Raw genomic sequence first — 22,299 nt, forward strand, 5'->3', positions numbered from 1 at the left:
GGAAGGGCAGGGAAATCGTTTTTCTCTCCATCACCTACCTGGGGGAATAAAGCCTTGTGTTTTCCTGGATTAACCTACATGGAACTAACTTAATGTAGAACCACTCACCAAGCTTGAGATTCATGGCCTGGAGCTCTACTTTCCTCTAATCCTTGTTTTTAGAGAGGGTTGGTTGGAGCTTCTAAAATGAAGGCTTCATATTCCTGCAGCTGTACTGATAAACTAGGCTAACCCCAGTCTGTCATGTCACAACTGGACTTCTTCAGATATAGTTTCCGTATGGCCCAAAGGAGTTGGCGATAGCTCTGGTCACACCACTGCCCCCTGTTGCCTGGAATGGCCCAGGTGATTAGGCCACACCAAGAGTGGGACACCTTGGCTGATTTATGCCTGTACCAGCGATGTCCAATGTTCAGGGACCCTTGGAACACCATCTGGGCAGGTAGGTGGTCATCTCCTGTTGTGCAGGCTGTCCATGGCACATCCCACAGCCGCTGCTCACACAAATGTGGTGGCCCTACCTCTAGTCCCTTCTCTCACCATTCATGTCCTGGCCAACCAACACCTCAAATCGAGCTGGCCAGGCCATTTCCTGTCTCAGGCTGAAGTGGACACCACTACTTCCTTTTTTTCCATCAAAATTTGAAGGTCTTCCCCTTCCTTGCACTTTCACTTCCTGAACACTGTCACCACAGGAATGAAATTAGCAAATTCTTTCCCTCACTTTTGACCAGGTTAATTCCCACTCATTCTTAAATAATAGTGGTAATAGATAATATTGATTGGACATTTATTATTCACCCAAAGTTTTACATGAAACATGTTCATTCATCCTGCAGAAATCTCTGAGGTGGATACTATTAGATGAAATTTAGGCTTTCAGAGTTTCAGAAATATCCCCATGATCACAGTTAACAGTGGGGAGACTTGGCTGAGGAGCTGTGCTCTGGATCAGTGAGTGAGACATCCTCCTAAGACTCAGGTTAAGGATAGCCTCTTCCAGGAAGCCTCCCTGGATGCCCCACACCCCAACCCTGTGACCTTTGATTATGCTCCATATGCTTCACTGTCATTCAAGTTCAGGCCGCTCAGAGGTGGTTGAGAGGTGTTTTCTCTGAGGTTCTCCGTATATTAAAAAAAGGAAGAAGTTTCAAAGTGAGATTAGAAAAATATGAGGCCAGTTGTGGTTCACGCCTATAATCCTAGTACTCTGGGAGGCCAAAGTGGGTGGATTGCTAGAGCTCACGAGTTTGAGATAAGCAAGAGTGAGACCCCATTTTTACTAAAAATGAAAAACTGAGGCAAGAGGATCTCTTGAGCCTAAGAGTTCGAGGTTGCTGTGAGCTATGATGGATGCCACCATATTTACCAAGGGCAAAAGAGTGAGACTCTGTTTCAAAAAAAAAACAACCCCCAAACATATATATATATATACACACACACATGTACAAACACACACACATATATATAATGATCCTTTTTTGTATATTTCCATTTGCCCAAAATAAAACCTTGAATATATATTCACATACAGAGAAAAGCACAACGTAATATAATTTGCTACTCAACAAGGTAACTAAAGGAGTTACCACAGATACTTGTTGAACCTTGTAGGAGGCACATCTTCTTTTCGTCCTTTCTGTAATATTTGAACTCTTTCGAGTATGAGGCCTGATTGGCCTTTCTGGATTCTGGATTCTTTTGTTCTTTACCCCTAACATCTAGCACAGGGTGAAGACTCTGCACACTAGAGGCTCTTTGTTTGTGTTGCTGGTTGGTAGAATTGGTGGAATGAATAACTCAATGAAGTATCTGTGAACGGTCTCAGCAGTCAGAGGTTTTAGTTAGAATTCCAGCACTACTGTTTACTACTCTGAACCTCTCTGGCCTCTGTTTTTGTCATCTCTAAAGTGTGGTACTATTACTGATAGCACCTACCTGATGAGAGGAACAAAGGAGATAACGTACCTTATCTGTGGGATGATGAAAGTGAGCCTGTGTGCGAGTAGTGCTTGGGTCCAGGGTGGGTGGTAGGAGATATAGTCAAACAAGGCAAGAGCCACTCCCAGCTGTGTGTGTCTCTTCCCTGTGCCTCTGCCTCCCTGACTAGCCCTGGAAAAGGAGGATCACAGGCCCCTGGAGAGTCTCCAAAGCCCCTGACTTTGTCAGGGCCCTAAGCCCCTTTCCAGATTTTGCCACAGGATCAACCCTGTCACCTGTGTTATTTCATTTAATAATTATTCTGAATTTTAAAATTGCCTGTGGTGTCAGGAAATTCCTGTTCTTTTTATTACATGCCTGGCACCTGCCCCTCACGTAATGGTAGAGTTATCACGGAGGATACATGCTCCTGTGTTCGTTGAGTTCTTTGGCAGCCTTTTCATTTTCTTCAATTCTGGGGTTCAAGGAGTTTCATGAAGAAAAGCCCCATTTGGATCTCCTTTGTTTCCAAGTGGCCAATTACAGAGTAGCCTGCTTGTTCGGGCCTTGAACTCCCACATGCACTGGTCCTGAGGAGCAGGACATAGCAGCACTCCCTCGTGGGAGTCACAGGTCCTAGGAGTTGAGTGGAGGTTCACAGGGCTTTGTCCACACTGCCCTGGCCGTGCGAGAGCACTGGCCACTTCTGTTTAGCTACAGCCTCTCCCTAGTAACTGGATCCATTCTCTCTGATGCTGACCTCTGATTTGTATTTCTAGCCCTGAACTCGAAACTTGCATGTCCAGGTGCCTAGTGGACATCTCCCTTGCATGTCTAATCACCATCCCAAATGTGTTATATTAAAAAAGAAATGCACATTTTACTTGCCAATGCCGACTCTTCCCCTCAACCCCAGTCAATGGCACTATCACCCATCCTATTAGGGGTTTCAGTTCCACCCTTATCCACTGCCCCCCATGTGGCATCCATAAGTAAGTAAGTGGGTCCTGCCTCTAAAATATACCTCAATAACATCTTTTTCCTTCTCTCTTCATTGCCCCATCTGCATCCTGGCCACCATTGTCTTTTTTCTTTTTTTATAAAGAAATAAACCACCATTTTTCTAATATTTTAAATGACAACATTAAGAGAAATTTTTAAGGTTTGACAAAACATGTAAAAGGTTACAAAACTATCATTTTTCTCTTTGTGAAATGGCTTTACATAGTTTCATTTAATTTAAAGTTGTGTTAAAATACACATACAAAATGTATCATCTTAACCATTTTTTTTTTTTTTGAGACATAGTCTCACTGTGTTGCCCTCAGTAGAGTGCTGTGATGTCACAGCTCACAGCAACCTCAAACTCTTGGGCTTAGGCTTGGTGCCCGTAGCTCAGTGAGTAGGGCGCCAGTCACATACACCAAAGCTGGTGGGTTTGAGCCCAGCCTGGGCCTGCCAAGCAACTATGACAACTGCAACCAAAAAGTAGCTGGATGTTGTGGTGGGTGCCTATAGTCCCAGCTACTGGGGAGGCTGAGGCAAGAGAATCGCTTCAGCCCAAGAGTTTGAGGTTGCTGTGAGCTGTGACACCACAGCACTCTACTAAGGGCAACAATAGTGAGACTCTGTCTCAAAAACAAACAAACAAACAAAAAAAAAACAACAACAAAACCCCCCAAACTCTCAGGCTTAAGCCATTTTCTTGCCTGAGTCTCCCAAGTAGATGGGACTATAGGCGCTCACCACAACACCTGGCTATTTTTGGTTGCAGTTGTCATTGTTAGTTAGCAGGTCGAGGCTGGGTTTGAACCCGCCAGCTCTGCTGTATATGGCTGGCACCCTAACCTCTGAGCTACAGGTGCCAGGCCAGCCTTGAGGTACTTCTTAAGTGTAACCTTTTCAGGGAGATCTTCTCCTGTCACCCTGTGTATGATAAGATCTCTTGTTATTCTCTTAACTCTGCATTTATTTATAAGTCTATTATTTGTTTATAGTTGACTTGTTTCAACTCTTTGATATAATCTCCCCTCTTTGATATAATCCCCTTGAGGGCAGGATCCATACCTATCTTATTTGCTTTTATATCCCAAACCTCTAGCAGGTGTTTAGTAACCGTTTGTTGAATGAATTAATAAATATCCTGCTTAAGAAAAGAGTGTAAGAGAAGATTCCACTGTCCCTTCTACCTTTCCTCCCTTTCGCTCACTTTCCCTTTATCCCACCTCCAACACATTCCAAAGTATCAACATCCTTCACTATTAGAATCTTTGGTTAAGAAGTGATCATTCCGGGCGGCGCCTGTGGCTCAGTCGGTAAGGCGCCGGCCCCGTATACCGAGGGTGGTGGGTTCAAACCCTGCCCCAGCTGAACTGCAACCAAAAAAAAGTAGCTGGGCATTGTGGCGGGCGCCTATAGTCCCAGCTACTCGGGAGGCTGAGGCAAGAGAATTGCTTAAGCCCAGGAGTTGGAGGTTGCTGTGAGCTGTGTGATGCCATGGCACTCTATCGAGGGCCATAAAGTGAGACTCTGTCTCTACAAAAAAAGAAAAAAAAAAAAAGAAGTGATCATTCCTGGGCAGCGCCTGTGGCTCAAGGAGTAGGGCGCCGGTCCCATATGCCTGAGGTGGCGGGTTCAAACCCAGCCCCGGCCAAAAAATCACGAAAAAAAAAAAAAGTGATCATTCCTGTTCCAGAAAACTGGTTGAAATGTTCATTGGCCTCCTGGTGTTCCAGTGGAAAGTACCCAAAATTGTTCCTTAGCTTTCTGCACTAAAAATGAAAAGTCTTGCCCCATGTTGCTTAAAAGGCAAGCTAATTTTGCAGTGGCCCAAATAAGCAAGGCAGACAAAGAAATTAAACCTTCTGGAGGGAACAGGCTCCAGAACAAAATGCTCATGTATAATTTTGTGTTTCGTGCTGTTTTGCATTATCTTTGATTTATTCCCTATCGTGGATAATGGTTGATTTTAGTTAAAGTTAACTCCTTTATCCATATTAGAAAATTACTGGGCGGCGCCTGTGGCTCAGTGAGTAGGGCGCCGGCCCCATATGCCGAGGGTGGCGGGTTCAAACCCAGCCCCGGCCAAACTGCAACAACAACAACAACAACAAAAATAGCCGGACGTTGTGGCGGGTGCCTGTAGTCCCAGCTGCTCGGGAGGCTGAGGCAGGAGAATCACCTAAGCCTAGGAGCTGGAGGTTGCTGTGAGCCGTGTGACGCCACGGCACTCTCCCGAGGGCAATAAAGTGAAACTCTGTCTCTACAAAAAAAAAAAAAAAAAAGAAAATTATTTAAAGAAAGATATGGCCATACCCTTAAGATTTTGAGTTTAGAGTTAATTCTCCCATTTTTTACTCTTATACTCTTAACATTTTTCTTTTACTAATGGACAACCAGATTTTCTTGACTTATAAATTATAGTAGTTTTCTGTTGCTGCATGACAAATTACCACAAAAATGGGTCTTAGAAGAACAGCTATTTAATACCTCATAGTTTGTTAAGTCAGAAGTTTGGCACAGCCTGCATGCTTCTCCACTCAAGACTACCCCAGGCGGAAATCAAGGAATTGCCAGTGGTGTTCTCCCTGGAACTCAGGGTCCCCTCCAGCCTTCTGTCTGTTGTTGGCAGAATTCAGCTCCCTGTGGTTGTAGGATTGACGTCCCTGTTTAACAGACTTAATTAGACTCACTGGGATAAGATCCATATCTTAAGATCAGTTGAGTAGTAATCTTAATTGCATCTGTAAAATCGCTTTGCCAGAAGTAATACCTGGCTACAGAGACCATGGGGTCATCTTAGAATTCTACCCTCCACTTTTATTTCTTCTGGTTTTTTTTCCAGTTCATCTGCATGCATTAGAGAATCTGATTACAATGGCTTAATAAAAACAGTGTTTTTGCATAACCAGTGGTAGAGAAGTGGATGCTCATTGATACTAGTTCAGTGGCTTCATGACATCAAGGCCAATGACTGTGATTCTCTTCGTTTGTCCTTCATGTGATTATTGTAGCTATACAGGTGTAATGAGAGGAAAAAATGTACAAGTGAGAAGGTCCAGGGTATATGAGCTGTATCTCTCTCTCCTTTGCTGGGCAAGCAAAACCAAACAAAGACAAAAGAAATACTTCTCAGAATTATATTTCTCACTTTTATCTAGGTAGCCAGAACTTGGTGAAGTGTCCACCCCTACGAGAAAGCTGAGAAAGCAGGAATAGGAATTGTGACTGGCTTAAATGAATAATAATCCCAGGATGGTGAGAGATATGGATGTTGGGGATGCAGCTAAGACTGTTTTCCTTAATTTCTGGAAGGTAGAATGCGGAGGAGTGGGAAAAGTACAGAATTTGGAGTTGGTGGATTTATGGTTCCAGCTCTGTTAATGGTTAGCTGTCTGACCTTGAACCACTCACGTATGCTCTGAGCCACTTACTTTATCAAATGAGGGAAATGTCTGCTGTACTTATTTTAGGGTTATTGTAAAAATAAATCGAAATAACATTCGATGTTCTTTGAAATCTGGAGCTATATACTAATTGTACTTTTTGGTAACTATTTGGTATAAAAATAAGTATATTTAGTTGATTTTAAGAACTATATGTAGGCTCGGCACCCGTAGCACAGTGGTTATGGCGCTAGCCACGTAAACCGAGGCTGGGTGGGTTTGAACTCAGTCCAGACCACCTAAAACAACAATGACAACTGCAACAAAAAATAGGTAGGTGCCTATAGTCCCAGCTACTGGGGGGCTGAGGCAAGAGAATCCCTTAAGCCCAGGAGTTGCTGTGAGCTGTGATGTCATGGCACTCTACTGAGGGTGACGTAGTGAGACTCTGTCTCAAAAAAAAAAAAAAAAAAAAGAAATATATGTAAAGATATATTTTCGTAAAATATTATATCTTCTCTCAGATTAGATACATACAGGGCGGCGCCTGTGGCTCAGTGAGTAGGGTGCCAGCCCCATATACTGAGGGTGGTAGGTTCAAACCCAGCCCCGGCCAAACTGCAACAAAAAAATAGCCGGGCGTTGTGGCGGGCGCCTGTAGTCCCAGCTACTCGGGAGGCTGAGGCAAGAGAATCACATAAGCCCAAGAGCTGGAGTTTGCTGTGAGCCATGTGACGCCACGGCACTCTACTGAGGGCGGTAAAGTGAGACTCTGTCTCTACGAAAAAAAAAAAAAATTAGATACATACATTTTTTACAATTATGGCATCTTAGCTCAGTGGTATGTAGTAATAATATTTTGTTAAGCGTTTTGAAAAGCTTTGGTGTTATGTTCAGGAAATATGGCCACCATTAGGACCTGAAAGACTCCTACAGATGACTGTAGATGGAACTGATAGTCTCAACGTGGACCATCCAAAGTGAGAGACTGATGGCTCTAAAATGCAGATGAGAAGAAATTATTCACGTCAATTCCTTATGGTCAAAAAAGCAAAATATTAGTAACTTTGTTCTAAAAATGTGAAACTGAGTTGAGCTAAATATGAATTTACCAATATGGAGTAAGCCAGTACATTCTGAGAGTTTAAGGGACTGGAAAATGTTTTCCAAGCTTTAAAGCTTGACCTCCTACTGGGGCCACTCATTGATTTGACACCCTGTTCAGGTGCCTGGGGTTGTCGTTCAAGGTCATTGCCTCAGGAATGCATTAAAAAATCAGAGGCGGTGCCTAACGTGTTTTTTAAGCCAAGTGTAACTTAGATCCTTGATTCTGAATGTGGGGCTGTGGAACTCCTAGCACAAGCATAAGGATTATTTACTTTGGATAACAATCACACAATAGAATATTTTGTAATTATAATCTTGGAATATACAGGCGCACATACGTATGTATGCACATATGTGTATTTACATGTATGTGTGTATACACACACACAAGTAATAGGACTTTAGAGAGGGGCAGACACCTAAGGATAGGGGATTATGGTATATGGTGTGTGTGATTGTAAGACAAAAAGGGCAGTTCATTTATGAAGAGTCATGGATAGATGCTTACTATAGTCAGAATATGCTCTACGTTCCTTTTGGGATTCCTTCTCATACATGTTTGTTTTGAGGCTGAGGTGTTTATTCTGTTCCCCAGTTTACAATGGAAGTAGAGTGATCAGTCTCCTTTTGTTTTTAAAAACTGAAATGTTTAAATAAAAGAATGAAAAGAAGAAATAAAAAAGGTTGAAATAAGAACAAACAGCCAGGGTCGCTGAACTCATTTTCTCTTTTAAGGAGCAGCATCAAGGGACCTATCAATTAAAATATGTGTTTGTATATGTGTGTTCTTTAGTGAGCACTGTTCAGGTCCTATTAGTGAGAACTCTGTTCTCTCATAAGGAAAAGAATGTGGAAGAAGGAAAGGGAAGAGAAGCAGAGGTCCAAGTCCTTTATCAGGGTGATGGACCTTCCAGGCTTTTGTTTATTCTAAGAACTTAATGACGTAAGCAGCATGGTTACTTCAACTTCCTGATTCAACTTTTGTGGTTTCTGTGTCCTATTATGACAGAAATCTCAGAGTATAAAACCATACTTGGTATTATTTTGTATCATTGTACTGTGCACAATTCTAAGTTCACAGCAGATGCTCAGTTAGTTGAATGTCATGCTTTAGAAGAGGGCTCTAAGGCTGGGCGCTGTGGCTCCTGCCTGTAATCATAGCACTGTAGGAGGCACAGGCGGGTGGATTGCTTGAGCCTAGGAGTTCAAGACCAGCATGAGCAAGAGTGAGACCCCATCTTTAAAAGTAGCCATGGATTGTGGGGGGTTGTAGCAAGTGCCAGGCTGAGGCAAGAGAATCACTTGAGCCCAAGAATTTGAGGTTGCTGTGAGCTAATGCCATCACGGTACTCTACTGAGTACGACAAAATGAAACTCAGTCTCAAAAAAAAAGAAGAACGCTCTAACCATTAGGAATGTCAGCCTGCAGCCCAGGGGCCACATGTTGATTTTCTGACAATACTTTTTGCTTATCTGTGGTGTCAGATACCATGAAAAGTACGCACAGACCATTTTTGGATAATTAGCTTTCCTTAATGTTTGTGTATTTACCATGTGACCAAAGGCAACGCTTATTTTTCCAGTGTGTGGCAGAGAAAATAAAAGGGTTAGACACCCCTGAAAGAGATACATAGAATCCATGTGGTCTTATTTTTCCTATTCTTCCTTTTTTCTAGTTGTTGTTTGTTTTTTTGACCTTTAGATGCTTGTTCTTGATTGAGAAATAAGCTAATGCTTTCCTGGGGGGTTGGAATTGGCACTGGGATCTAGTTTAAGATGTTTCTGCATAAACCTGAAACAGATGGCTGGATAGTGTTTGCAGGTAGCCTCAGACCCTAAAAGTGGATGTGGAGATTTTCAAAGAAGCTGCCTAGGCCTGGTAGGCCAGGCAGGTGGGGTGCCTCACACGTGTAATCCTAGCATTCTGAGAGGCCAAGGCATGGATTGCTTGAAGTCTGGAGTTTGCGACCAGCCTGAATAAGAGCCAGACCATGGCTCTACTAAAAATAGAAAAATTAGCTAGATGTCGGGGCAGGTGCCTGTAGTCCCAGCAACTTGGGAGGCTGATACAGGAGGATCCCTTGAGCCCAAGAGTTTAAGGTTGCAGTGAGTAAGATGATATCACTGCACTCCATCCAAGGCTAGAGAGTGAGACTTGGTCTCAGAAGAAAATAAAGCAGCAGCTACCTACTGAATATATGGAACAGTTATAAGAGGAAGATGGGCAAAGATTTTAAAAACCTCTTTTGGATCACTAACCACACAAGAATAATGTTTTTGCATTATATAGCATAGCTAACCTATAGCTAATCTAACAAAATAAAACATTGTCCCAGCTCTGGAGGGACAGAATTAATCCATATGCGTGTATGAAACCCTCCTTTCATTTTCATATGACTTAATACAATTTCTGTAAAACCTCTAATTAGTTTCCAGGACATTAGGCTACAGTAACTTTATTTAGCTTATCTGAACTGGTCTCTTTTTCTGTTTTTAAAAATGAACATAAGTCAGAAAGGAATGTTCCAGGGGGAGTACTTCTAATTCCGGCTATAGCTGGTAACAAGCTAGTCCTTCTATAGTAAACCACCACCAAACAACAACATTTATAAGGCAGCTGTTTTCAGGTCTTGGTCAGCAGGCTGAGGTGAGTCCCACGATCACCTTGGCTCTCTTCCAGGGGAGAATTTCCTGACTGTGGCACAGTTAGCTGGAGTCTAAGCCAAGCACAGCAGTCCTGCTGAGCTGAGGAAACAGAGATCAGAGTTTGGGGCAATTGAAGCAGCTGGAATCTACAGGACAGAGCACCAGAGAGGAGAGAGTTGCATGGGGATGGGGAGAGGTGCAGAAGTATGTCTGTGTTAATGGAAAAGAAGCCAAACTCTGTAAAATAATTTAAAGAGGATTATTATGAGCTGAATTTGATAGCAGCCCAGAGCCACACCTAAGAAGCCATCAGCAGGTGGACTTGCTGTGGTTGGATTACAGTTTAGCATCGGTTTTTTTCTTTCTTTTTTGAGACAGAATCTGGCTCTGTTACTTGGGCTAGAGTGCCATGGCCTCAGCCTAGCTCATAGCAACCTTAAATTTCTGGGCTCAGGTGATCCTCTGGCCTTCGTCTCCCCATCCCCTGCTGATTTTTCTATTTTTAGTAGAGCTGCGTCTTGCTCTTGTTCAGGTTGATCTCAAACTCCTGAGCTCAAGTGATCCTCCCTCCCTGGCCTCCCAGAGTGCTAGGATTACAGGTGTGAGCCACCGTACTGGCCTTACAGTTAATTTTTATACATTTCAGGGAGACAATCCGGGGAAGGTATACATTGCTTTGGCTTAGAAAGGTGGGACATCTTAAAGGGGAGGGGCGAGCTAACATTATAGGGGGTTTAAAAATTCTTTGATTTGTAATTGGTTAAAGACAGGCAGCTTTGTCTAAAGGCTTAGAATTTTTTAAGTTAAGATAAGGAAATCTGTTAGTCAGAGACAAGCTACAGGCCACATATTTGTTGTGTAAGTTGTGGGTCTGCAGGTTTGTCTTACATAGCCTTAGGCCTGTTAATGAATTACAAAGGATATCTTCGAGAAGAGAGGTGGGCATAATGAGGGATGTCCAGCCTCCCTTCTCATGGCTAGCAACTCAGTTTTAGGGGATCCCCTAGTCCAAGAGGGGGTCCATTCAGTCAGCCACTGAGGGGAAGCCTTAAGTTTTTATTTTAATTCACATCTGGATGTACCCAGAGAATCCTTGGTCAGGCTGGAGTGCACATGTACGTACTGAACCACAAAGAACTTAATGAAGGGCTTGGCACCTGTAACTTAGCGGCTGGGCGCCAGCCATGTGCACTGGAGCTGGCAGGCTCGAATCCAGCCTGGGCATGCCAGGCAACAATGACAACTACAACCAAATAATAGCTGGGCATTGTGGCGGGCATGTGTAGTCCCACCTACTAGGGAGGCTGGGGCAAGAGAATCGCGTAAGCCCAAGAGCTGGAGGTTGCTATCCTGTGATGCCACAGTACTCTACTCCGGGTGACATAGTGAGACTCTGTCTCAAAAAAAAAAGAACTTAATGAAGGTGGCTGCTTCAGGATGGAGAATGGGACAGAGATTCTGGAGTCAGGTAGTTGTTGGGGACATAGGTAATACAGCCTAGCCACCATGGAAAGACCTCATTAACATCTTACTAGCATCTAAGCATCCAGCCAAGATACAGAAAGTCTGTTTTAGGGGTAAGGACGATGCCCTCAAGCAGGGTCTGTACTTTTTTTTTCTATAAAGGGCTGGTTGTTATTCTTATTGACCAGTAATTATTTTGGGCCCTCTGAGCCATACTGTATCTGTCACAGTTACTCAACTCTGTTATTATAGAGCAAAAGGAGCGATAGACAGTCCATATACTAATAGATGTGGCCGTGTGCCATGATAACTTTATTTACAAAAAAAAAGGCAGACAGCCAGATTAGGCTAGGGCTGTAGTTTGCTCTTCTACATGCTAAAACAAGTTAATTTATTCATTCTTTCCTTCATCTAACCATTTGCTTGACAGACATTTACTAAATGCCAGACCCTATTCTAAGGGCTGGAGACATCCATGAGAAAAAGTTCTAATCCCTTTCCTCAGGGAGCTCTTGGGCTAGTTGGCATGATAGCTGCATTAGCAAACAATTTTATTATAATTAGGTAAATGAATGTAGGTTAAGATACTATCAGCATGAAGGGAGATGTAGGGGATAAAGGAACAAATGGGATTAATAGGAGTTGGGGAAGGGTACTATGTATCAGAGTTCTTGGATGCAAGCAACAGAAACTGGGGCTGATAGAAGGAGGAAAGGCGTCTATTAAAAGATACTGGAAAACCCATTGGATTGGCAGATGACTGCCAAATGTGGCTTGGAAAATAGGAACCATAGGACCCAGTTAGCAATGAACAGAGCCAGGGTCACACTGTGGGTCTGGTTATGATGGTACACTTAACACCATCACCACTGAATTGGGATGTGCCTGCCTCTGGGTTTATATCAAATTTCTCTTGTGTTTATATTCCATTCTGGAATGTATTCAAGGCCCTTGCACCTTTTAGCATTCTGTCAAGATTCTACCTTACAGGCCAGGAGCAGTGGCTCATGCCTGTAATCCTGCATTGTGGGAGGCCGAGGCAGGAGGATTGCTTGAGGCCTGGAGTTCGAGACCATCCTGAGTAAGAGTGAGACCTTGTCTCTACAAAAAGTAGAAAAATTAGCTGGGGCAGTGGTGCGTACCAATAGTCCCTACTCTGAGGTTGCAGCAGAAGAATCATTTGAGCCCGTTTAATGTTGCAGTGAACTAGGATGATGCCGTTGCACTCTAGAGCTAGGCTCTGTCTTAAAAAAAAAAAAAAAAAAATCCTGGGTGGCGCCTGTGGCTCAAGGAGTAGGGCGCCGGTCCCATATGCCAGAGGTGGTGGGTTCAAACCTAGCCCCAGCCAAAAAAAAAAAAAAAAAAAAAAATGCTATTTCATTAAAAAAAAAAAAAAAATCCTAATGTCCATTGACAAGGCCTGGTATTAGGCTTTGTCCATCCAGGAGGGATGAGGGAGTGCATTTTTCTCCCTCAAAAAAGAGTTCTTGGATACCGACTGGCCAAAAAATAATGAACATACCCATTATAAAGGTTTTGTGGCTAAAGAATGTGTTCCTTATCTTAAGATTCAGTGATTGCCAGTAGGTATAAATGTTTGTTGACCCAAACCCAAGATAATGGTCGAGTTAGCTGTTGCTGTTCCAATTCCTCCTTTTCAAATGTACTGGACACCACCGCTCCCACCCTCTTAAACAGAATGTCACTCACAAACAGCATGGCCAGGCATGCTATTCCTTCTCCCCCTTCCTAGATGCTTTTTACTCGCTGCTGCCGTTGCTGTTTTGACAAGATTAGAGAGGAGAAGTTATTGTTTTAGATGTAGGAGATGTCGTATCTCCTGGCTATCGACTGTCAGCTGCTTGAGGACAGTGGTGCTGCCTTGCTCTTCCTTAGAACCTCAGGCCCTAGAATGGACCCAGCGCAAAGGACCCAGTACCTGTTCCCCACGATGCTGGCCCCTGACTTTGTGGAACACACTGGGAGGTACTGTTGTGGCTGATAACTGCCACTCTAAGCTCTTGCTCAGCATTGTCTGAAGGAACGCTGATCTCCCTTAAGCTTACTTTTTCTTTTTTTTGAGACAGCGTCTTGCTCTGTCACCCGGGCTAGAGAAAGCAGTGGCATCATCATAGCTCACTGCAACCTAAAACTCCTGAGCTCCAGTGATCTACCTGCCCCAGCCTCCTGAGTAGCTGGGACTTTACTCAAGTACACCACACCCAGTTAACTTTTCCTTATTTTGTAGAAAGGGGAATCTCACTATGTCTCTCAGGCTGGGCTTGAACTCTTGACCTCATCCCATCCTCCCGCCTGGCCTGTCAGAGTGCTAGGATTATAGCCGTGAGCCATTGTACTGAAGCATACTTCATCAGTCATTCTCTCCTCTTAAACCTTCAGCAGCTTCTCATTTCTCCTTGAACTCTTCTCTGTAGCTTTTAAGGTCCATCAGTCCTTTTTCCCCTATTGCACCAGTAGACACCCCTGCTCTCATAAGGCTGCCCATAAACAAGCCTCACTGAGGTCTGATTTTGATTCTCAATCATCAAGGATGTCCTCCCTCTTCCCTTACAGTGGTTCAGAACTAAAGACATCCTCAGATCCACGAAACCTGCCCATCCCCATCCCTTATAATTCCAGCCCTCCATGTGGCTGATCTGGCACATGCTTCCAGTGTGTCCTTCAGCTGGCAGCCCGACCAAGGATTCTCTGGGTACATCCAGAGTTACAGGCTCTGTCTCTTCATGTCCCCAACAAGATGGTGAGCTGCTCAAGGGACGCTGTCTCAAAGGGTGTCTGGTGCATTTCCAGACCCATAGGCCTCACAAGTGTGTGTTAGAGGGCTGACCCCCGCTCTTACCAGGTGCATTCTCCATCCAAATTTAAATATGTGTTCAGGGATACTGAGAATGAAGTGTCTATCTGAAAAATGCCAACCCAAACAAAGACTTGAATGAAATTTTAGTGTCTCTTGGTCAGTCCTGCTGCTGATACTGAGTCACTACTCATTTGTGGTGATTCTAACCTATACTTTATGATTCACATGCTAAATATGGGGTCAAGTTTTTACTGAGAAACTAATTCCAGTGTGAACTTAGCCTCACAGTTATATTGGGTTCTTCTGTGGGTTTCCAGTTGCCGGTGCAGCACTTCTCAAGGCAGAGTCTTATGGTTCCTGGGATGTGGCTGTTCTAGGGCAAATACCTAGAACCCACGGCACAGGACTATGACAGGGATTCTGTAATACATTCCTTCTACCAGACTTTACTGGGACTACTGACTATTTGTAACTAGCCTGTGTCTGATCTGGGATGGATAAGCTAAAGAAGGTGGATAAATCTTTGGGAATCTTCTTCCATTCTTACTTTCTGAATATGGATCATGGTTCCTCAGCTGGAATGCACCTGTGTCTATAAAGAGGAGGATTAAGAATCTGCCTCTGGGGTGGTGCCTGTGGCTCAGTGGGTAGGGCACTGGCCCCATATACTGAGGGTGGCGGGTTCAAACCCAGCCCCAGCCAAACTGCAACAAAAAAATAGCCGGGTGTTGTGGCAGACGTCTGTCCTAGCTACTCAGGAGGCTGAGGCAAGAGAATTGCCTAAGCCCAGGAGTTGGAGGTTGCTGTGAACTGTGACGCAACAGCACTCTAATAAGGGTGATAAAGTGAGACTCTATAAAAAAAAGAAAAGAATCTGCCTCTGGGCTCTGTAACTGAGCACTTGACCGCACTTAGCACCTAGAAGAACTGTTTCAACAATGACTGAGAAGGAAAATCACTAAAACCAGAATGTATAGATGGCAGAAATGGGATGATTTTATGAAATATGCATTCTAGTCCTAAGATTTCCACTAAGAAAGTGGGTGAGTCATTTAACATCAGCAGTAGTGACGGTGATGGCTAACATTTGTAAAAGGTTTGGAATGGGGCTTGGGACACAGAAAGCCCTCTGTAAGGTCACCTGCTATTATTATCATTGTTATAGTTACAGTGCGTTTATTCTGCTTGGTACTAAGCACTTGGCATACAAGTATCTCATTTAAGCCTTAGAATTATGAAGGGAATTTTATTATTCTTGTTGTGCAAGGGTGAACTGAGGCTTAAGAAAGGTTGAATTTGCAGTCCAAAATTGTACAGGACGCAAATCTGAACAGCCTCACGCCTGGATCTGTGCTCTCAATCTCTATTGTTACACTTGATTTCCTTGTTATGATGTAGTTTTTCATCTGTAAAATTTAAAAGCTGGACTGTTGATCTTTACAACCTTCTTGTTCTTGGCCAGATGTAGTGACTCGTACTTTGAAACCAAACACTTTCAAAAGCCAAAGCAGGAAGATCACTTGAGGCTAGGTGTTCAAGACCAGCCCGGGTAACATAATTGCCTATGTCCATGAAGAAAATAAAAAGATTTTTAAAAGATTAAATAAATAAAACCCTCTAGTTCTAAAATTTCTAGGTATATTCCCATTCCCTTTACCCTTTCCTTCTCTTCTTCCCCCGACCTGGCTTGTAGATCCCTTATCCATGAATTTTGCTGGGTTCATCATCATGGGATCAGCAGGATGTTTTCCCCATTGAGTTATGACACTGCCTGTGTCAGCACATGAACTTGTGGCTTTTTATTTTTATTATTTTGGAGAAGTGGGGAGGGGCTGGTTTACATGCTGCTGTTATTGTGAGAGGCGGAATCTGACTCTTCGATTTTGCTGTCTTATCTTGGCCTGCAGCCATTACCACATCGAGTGACACTAACACTTGATCAGTCTTGAGAAAGGCGTCATAGGCAGAAGCCTGTGGGAATCAGCTCTTTGTGTCTGTGGGCTCCTCACAGCTGCTGTTCAGATCTGGCCTAGAGACTTGCACTTTCCAGGAGGCTGTTTGCATGTCCAGTCCTGCGATTGGTAAGGATCTTAAGAGAGGGATTTGGAGAATTTACAGGCTTTCTTTTCTTATGTACAGCTTGAGTATTTTGGCAAACTTCCACTGAGAGAGTGTCCCAGAGCATTTCATTATAGTTCCCTTGTGATTGATATTTGTAAAGTCCTTTAGTTGAGTAATAATAGTCTATATGTACTACGTTCTGTAGCACTTTTTTGTGACCGTGACCCAAAGGTTAGAGCAGTATTTTTCAATCTTTTTTATCTCATGGCACACTTGAACCTATAGTTAAACTTCCATGGCACACTTAAATTATGTTGATCAAAAAAGAGAGTTAAAAAAAAAAAAGAATATACTTACTGTACTTTGAAATTCTTTCAAAAACAACTTAATTAATGATCTTTAAAAATTTTTGTGGCACACCAGTTAGAAATCACTGGGTATTTTGGCAGCAGAAGACCAGGGTTCAAGGGTTGGATATATTACTCCCAAGCTTGGTGTAACTAACACATCTGCTTATGAGGGCATCTTCTTGAATATTCCTTAGGTGGGATCTTACCAAGAAAGAAAAAAAGAGTTCCTTTTTCAGTGGGATCTGTGAATTCTTCCACTTAGAAACCTGGAGGAGACACTTTCGGAGCCTCAGGCCAGGTTCCACATAAGGGCCAGGGAACACGGAAGGTGTTTGATAAGTCCATTTCTCTAAGCCCATGTTTCTTCCTAATAAAAGAATTATATATAGTTCTACATAATTCAACTAACATGCGTATTGATTGATACAAATGAAGTATAATATGAAAATGTTTCTGAAATTATGAATTCTGTGTAAACATTTTTTTAGGAAGTCCATATAGCAAAACTAGTTGTTTTAATCACCAAAAAAGCAAAAGCTATTAAATCTTTCTACTACAATTTTCCTCAGTATACATTACTTACTATAGATGACAACCTGTCATAAAAGTTTCTCAATTTTACTGTATAATGTGTATATTCAGTTATTTAAAACTGATATTGTTCAAGGAATAAAAGTAGCTGATTTGTAGAAGCACATTTATTTTGTATTAATTCAGATTTTACTAATTCATTAGTAGATCAAGAGCTAGGTTCAAGTTGTAAAATTTAAGTCAACTATTCTTCTGTATACACAGAAGATAATTACATTGTGAGTTAGGATAGATCTTTATATACTAATTCAAATTGGCCTAGATTGAAAATATGTTTCTATAACTCATATTTTTCACTAAAGCAAATATTCCCTATCCTCTTACTCTAAATCAGTGGTTCTCAACCTTCCTAATGCCTTGGCCCTTTAATATAGTTCCTGTGGATTGTGACCCACAGGTTGAGCACCGCTGCTCTAAATGAACAAGATGACTCCATTTCTACTTTTTTTCTTTTTTGATTGGTAAATCATGCTTGGAGATGAGATACCATCTGGAGAGTGTTGAGTTTCTGCCAAAGATTTAAATCAGGCCTGAAAAGAGTTACCTGCGTAAGGCAAGAAACTACACTTGTAATAAAAAGAACATGCTTTTATTTCACCATCCGGTAAGAGAAAGTGAAAGTATTTTGAAAAGTTTTAATATTATTTTACAGTGATAGCACTATATTATAGATGACAACATTTCTAAAATATAATAATTGGGGGAAATTAGGGAAGCTAATTGCTGAAATTTATGTAATTATTTACAAGTTTGATATGATGTCTTACCCAGACTTCTTGATGCTGAACACAAATATTTCACTATAAAAGGTGGGGGCAAAACAGGACCATAAAAGGTTAGGAAGCTGGAAACCACTTCAAGCCCCCTGTGGTAGTGCTGAAAGCCTTAGACATGGGTAGGTTAAGTATAATGTGATGATTATCCTTTCTAACTTTTTTTTAAAACAGATTTCTGCTCGACAGATTAACCAAAAACAAGAGGACCTAAATCTGTCTACGTTCTGAGTGCTGCTCTTGGCAAGACCCTTGTTACAGGCCTTAGGCCCAATTCTGCCTTGCTACCTTACCTCAACCTCACCCCAGAGATCATTCTGGGGTCCCCCTGAGGTTGGCAGTGTGAAGATGACCAGCGCCTTCCTAGCATGACGACTTTGGACCATGTGATTGCAACCCACCAGTCAGAGTGGGTCTCCTTCAATGAAGAGCCACTCTTTGCCACCCCTTCCAAGGGTAAGGAATGTCTTCATATCCTAAGAGATTGGCAGAGAGCCGTGCCTGTTATGGCTTCTGCTGGATCCTTCTTTGGGTGAGATCTTAATGTAGAAGGAGGAATCAGTTTGTCACTTTCCTGAGATGTGTGGATTCTTCCACTAAGAAGCCAGAGAAGACATCTTTGGAACCTTAGGGCCCTAAAAGGGAGGCTGGAAACACCAGAAGTATTGATTTCTTTCTTCTAAGAAACAAAAACTAAATATGAAGTGCTTTACTCTCAGCGTTTTGAAAGAGTAGTTGATAAAGAGTGACAGGCTGTGGAGCCAGATTGCTTGGATGCAAATCCTAGATCCACCACGCATGAGTGATGTGCCCTTGGGTAGATTATTTAATGCCTAGTTTCATATCTAGAATGGGGATAATTACAGTATCTATCACATAGGTTGTTGTGAGGATTAAGAGAATTAACACAGAGAGGGCTTAGCACAGTGCCTGTGAAGAGAGCTTAGTCTGTCATACTTGACAATGAAGATGACTTCCACTGAGCTCAGGATGAAGGTCAAGGTAGGGCCTGGGAGGTATTTATAGAATTATAAAACAGTTGGTTCTGTTCTATTGCAGCTTCCAATGCCAACTGAAATCATCCCCCTTTCATTTACAACACCTTGAAAATATGAGCCTAGCGCTGTGTAGTCCAGTGTTGCAGCCATGTGGCCACTGAGCCCCTCAACTCTGACTAGTCTGAGCTGAGACGCGCTGTAATTGTAACATACCTACACTCATTTTCTATTTTATTTTTTTTTATTTTTTTTATTTTTTATTTTTTTAATTTGGCCGGGGCTGGGTTTGAACCCACCACCTCCGGCATATGGGACCGGCACCCTACCTGCTGAGCCACAGGCGCCACCACCTACACTCATTTTCAAAGACCTAGTTTTTTTTTTTTTAAAGTTAGGTATCTCATTATAGTTTTTACAATGAGTGTATACTGAGTTGAAATATATATATATATATATATTTTTTTTTTTTTTTTTTTTGAGACAGTCTCACTATGTCACCCTTGGTAGATTGCTGTGGCATCACAGCTCACAGCAACCTCAAATTCCTGAGCTTAAGTGATTTTCTTGCCTCAGTCTCCTGAGTAGCTGGGACTACAAGCGCCCACTACAATATCCAGTTATTTTTATATTGCAGTTGTCATTGTTGCTTTAGCTGGCCCGGGCCGGGTTTGAACCCGCCAGCCTTGGTGTATGTGGTTGGCGCCCTACCCACTGAGCCACGGGTGCTGCCTGAAATATGTATTATTAAAAATACTTTCTCCTGGGTGGCGCCTGTGGCTCAAGGAGTAGGGCGCCGGTCCCATATGCCGGAGGTGGTGGGTTCAAACCCAGCCCCGGCCAAAAACCACAAAAAAAAAAACCACAAAAAAACAAAAAAACTTTCTCCTATTTATTTTCACTTTTTAAAATGCGGCTACTAGGAAATTAATTAATTAATTAGTTAATTAATTAGAGACAGTGTCAGTTTATCACCCTCAGTAGAGTGCCATGGTGTTAACAGCTCATAGCAGCCTCAAACTCTGGGCTCCAGGGATCCTGTTGCCTCAGACACCTATATAGCACCTGGCTATTTTCAGAGATAGGGTTTCACTCTTGATCAGTTTGGTCTCAAACTCCCGAGCTCAAGCGATCCACCCAACTTGGCTTCCCAGACTGCTAAGATTATAGGCATGAGCCACTGTACTGGGCCTCACTACTAGGAAATTACAGATGTAGCTCACTTTTTTTTTTCTTGGTCTAGGGGATTTGATTACAGGGAGGTAAAGCAGTTCATTTGGCTACTAAGGGGAGAGAGGATTTTCATGTTCTTTGATTTTTTTAAAGTTTTGATACAGTAAAATTGACTACTTTGGGTGTATAATTAACGAATTTGAGCATACATCCAGATCTGTACATAGACCACCATAATCAGGATATGTTTTTTTTCTTTTTTCCCCAAAAGAACTTTTTGAAGGCTGTTAAATGTTCTAGGACAGATACATTGCCTACAGTACTACAAGCAGAGCCTCTGTCTTAGTTTAAACATTAAACACCTCTGTGTTGGTTGTTTCATTCAGGTGGTCATTAGTGCAGGGTTTGCACCTGGTGGTCTGTGGCTGTGTGTAGCTTGGACTGCACAGAGTTTGAAATTTGAGTTTGCACGCCATTAGACAGAAGCTGTCCCATTTGGCCACAGTCCCTACCAATTTCTATTGCCTTTCACTTGTCTCAGTCAACTTATTCTTGACCTCTATGGGTCCACATTCATTTGGGAACCCCCCATCCTTAAGTGCTGGAGCAGCTGTTGGGATAAGAATAGTGAAGAAGGCTCTTAGTCTTAACCTGCCTGGATACCAGCTGGAGACCTACTGAGATTATAGCTTTTATACATAATGAAGGAAATAGTCCCTTAGCATAGAGTCGGATGGGTGTGGCTGTTTCTTCTCCCCCACTCACCATCATGGTGAGTCCTGCAGTCACCCTGTGCCTATCCTTAGTTTTTGCCTCTATGAGACAGTTCTACAGAGTAGCCTTCCTCACATGATGGCTGTGTTTGGTTTCTGTTCCAGTGGGTACCGAAGAGCACCTCCCAGCATTGTCATCTTCCTCAGACCAGTCTGAGAACTCCTCTGCAGAGAACCATGTGGTGGATGGGGGCTCTCAGGACCTTTCCCCTTCGGAGCAGGATGACTCCTCTGAAAAGATGGGCCTTATCTCTGAAGCAGCCTCTCTACCTGGGACCCCTGAGCAGCCCCCACCTGATCTGGCCTCAGCCATCAGCAGCTGGGTTCAGTTTGAAGATGACATGCCCTGGGCCAGTGCATCCCCACCTCATAAAGAAACAGGTGAGGCAGGTGGGAGGCCAGGACGATTCTGGGTTGGGCATGTGCTCAGCTTTTCCACCGGAGGTCTGCAGGGCTGCCATGATTCTGTTGTACCTGCTTTGGAGCCTTAAAGCACCAGCTACACAGGAAAGAGCAATGAAACTAGTTTTTATTGACATAAGCATACCAGAACATGTCTGTGTTCCAGGACATATTTCCAACTTTTCCTCTTTCCTCCCCTGGCCATTGACTTGTCTCTGAAAGAATGCATGTATGTTTGTCTATTAAGGATCAGGAATTGTATTTTCTCTGCACGTAAATTGTAAGCTCCTTACATGTAGAAATGAATGTCTCTCAAGGTGTGGACCAGATTATTTCTAGTAGAGTCACCAGTGGGGCTTGTTAAACAAGGATATTCTCATGTTCTAGGCCTCTGAAATCCAAATCTTCAGTGATGAGGGTGGTTGTTAATGGTGAATCTCTTATTTTGTGGTGTTGCAATGACCAGAAGCTGCACTGGGGAGCTTAGTAAAGCCATCAGAGTTGTTCGTCCTCCCCCTAGTGACCTGGCTACTTGCTGTGTTGTGCACTGAAACATACCAAAGGTGGTTAGATAACCTTTGCCACTGCATTGGTTTTCTATTTGCTGCTGTAACAAACTGCCACAAATTTAGTGGCTTAAACAACAAGAGTTTATCATATTAGTATTCTGTTTTTTAGGAGTCCATTATGAGTGTCACTGGGCTGTAGGAGAGAATATTCCCTGGACTTTTCTAGCTTCCAGAGGCCACCCACATTCCTTGGCACATGGCCCCCTCTTCTGTCTCCAGAGCCAGAAATGTTGCATCTTTCTCTACTTTTCTTTTCTCTGTACCTTTTCTTC

General features: G+C 42.8%; 1 protein-coding gene across 4 annotated transcripts in view; it reads left to right on the top strand.

Annotated features, from left to right (window-relative positions):
* The window catches only part of STON2 (stonin 2), a 187,042-nt gene that overhangs the window by 20,511 nt on the left and 144,232 nt on the right, over window positions 1-22,299 (top strand). For 2 of the 4 annotated variants that reach the window (XM_053602425.1, XM_053602428.1), the window contains exons 2-4: window positions 16,248-16,421; window positions 18,290-18,571; window positions 21,162-21,437. In XM_053602425.1, coding sequence (XP_053458400.1) covers window positions 18,484-18,571; window positions 21,162-21,437 — 364 coding nt within the window. In that variant the 5' untranslated portion in view covers window positions 16,248-16,421; window positions 18,290-18,483. The remainder of the gene's footprint in view (window positions 1-16,247; window positions 16,422-18,289; window positions 18,572-21,161; window positions 21,438-22,299) is intronic. The other 2 variants (XM_053602427.1, XM_053602426.1) reach the window with 2 other exon arrangements.

This window comes from Nycticebus coucang, chromosome 9, assembly GCF_027406575.1.
Source record: "Nycticebus coucang isolate mNycCou1 chromosome 9, mNycCou1.pri, whole genome shotgun sequence".
Lineage (NCBI taxonomy): Eukaryota > Metazoa > Chordata > Mammalia > Primates > Lorisidae > Nycticebus > Nycticebus coucang.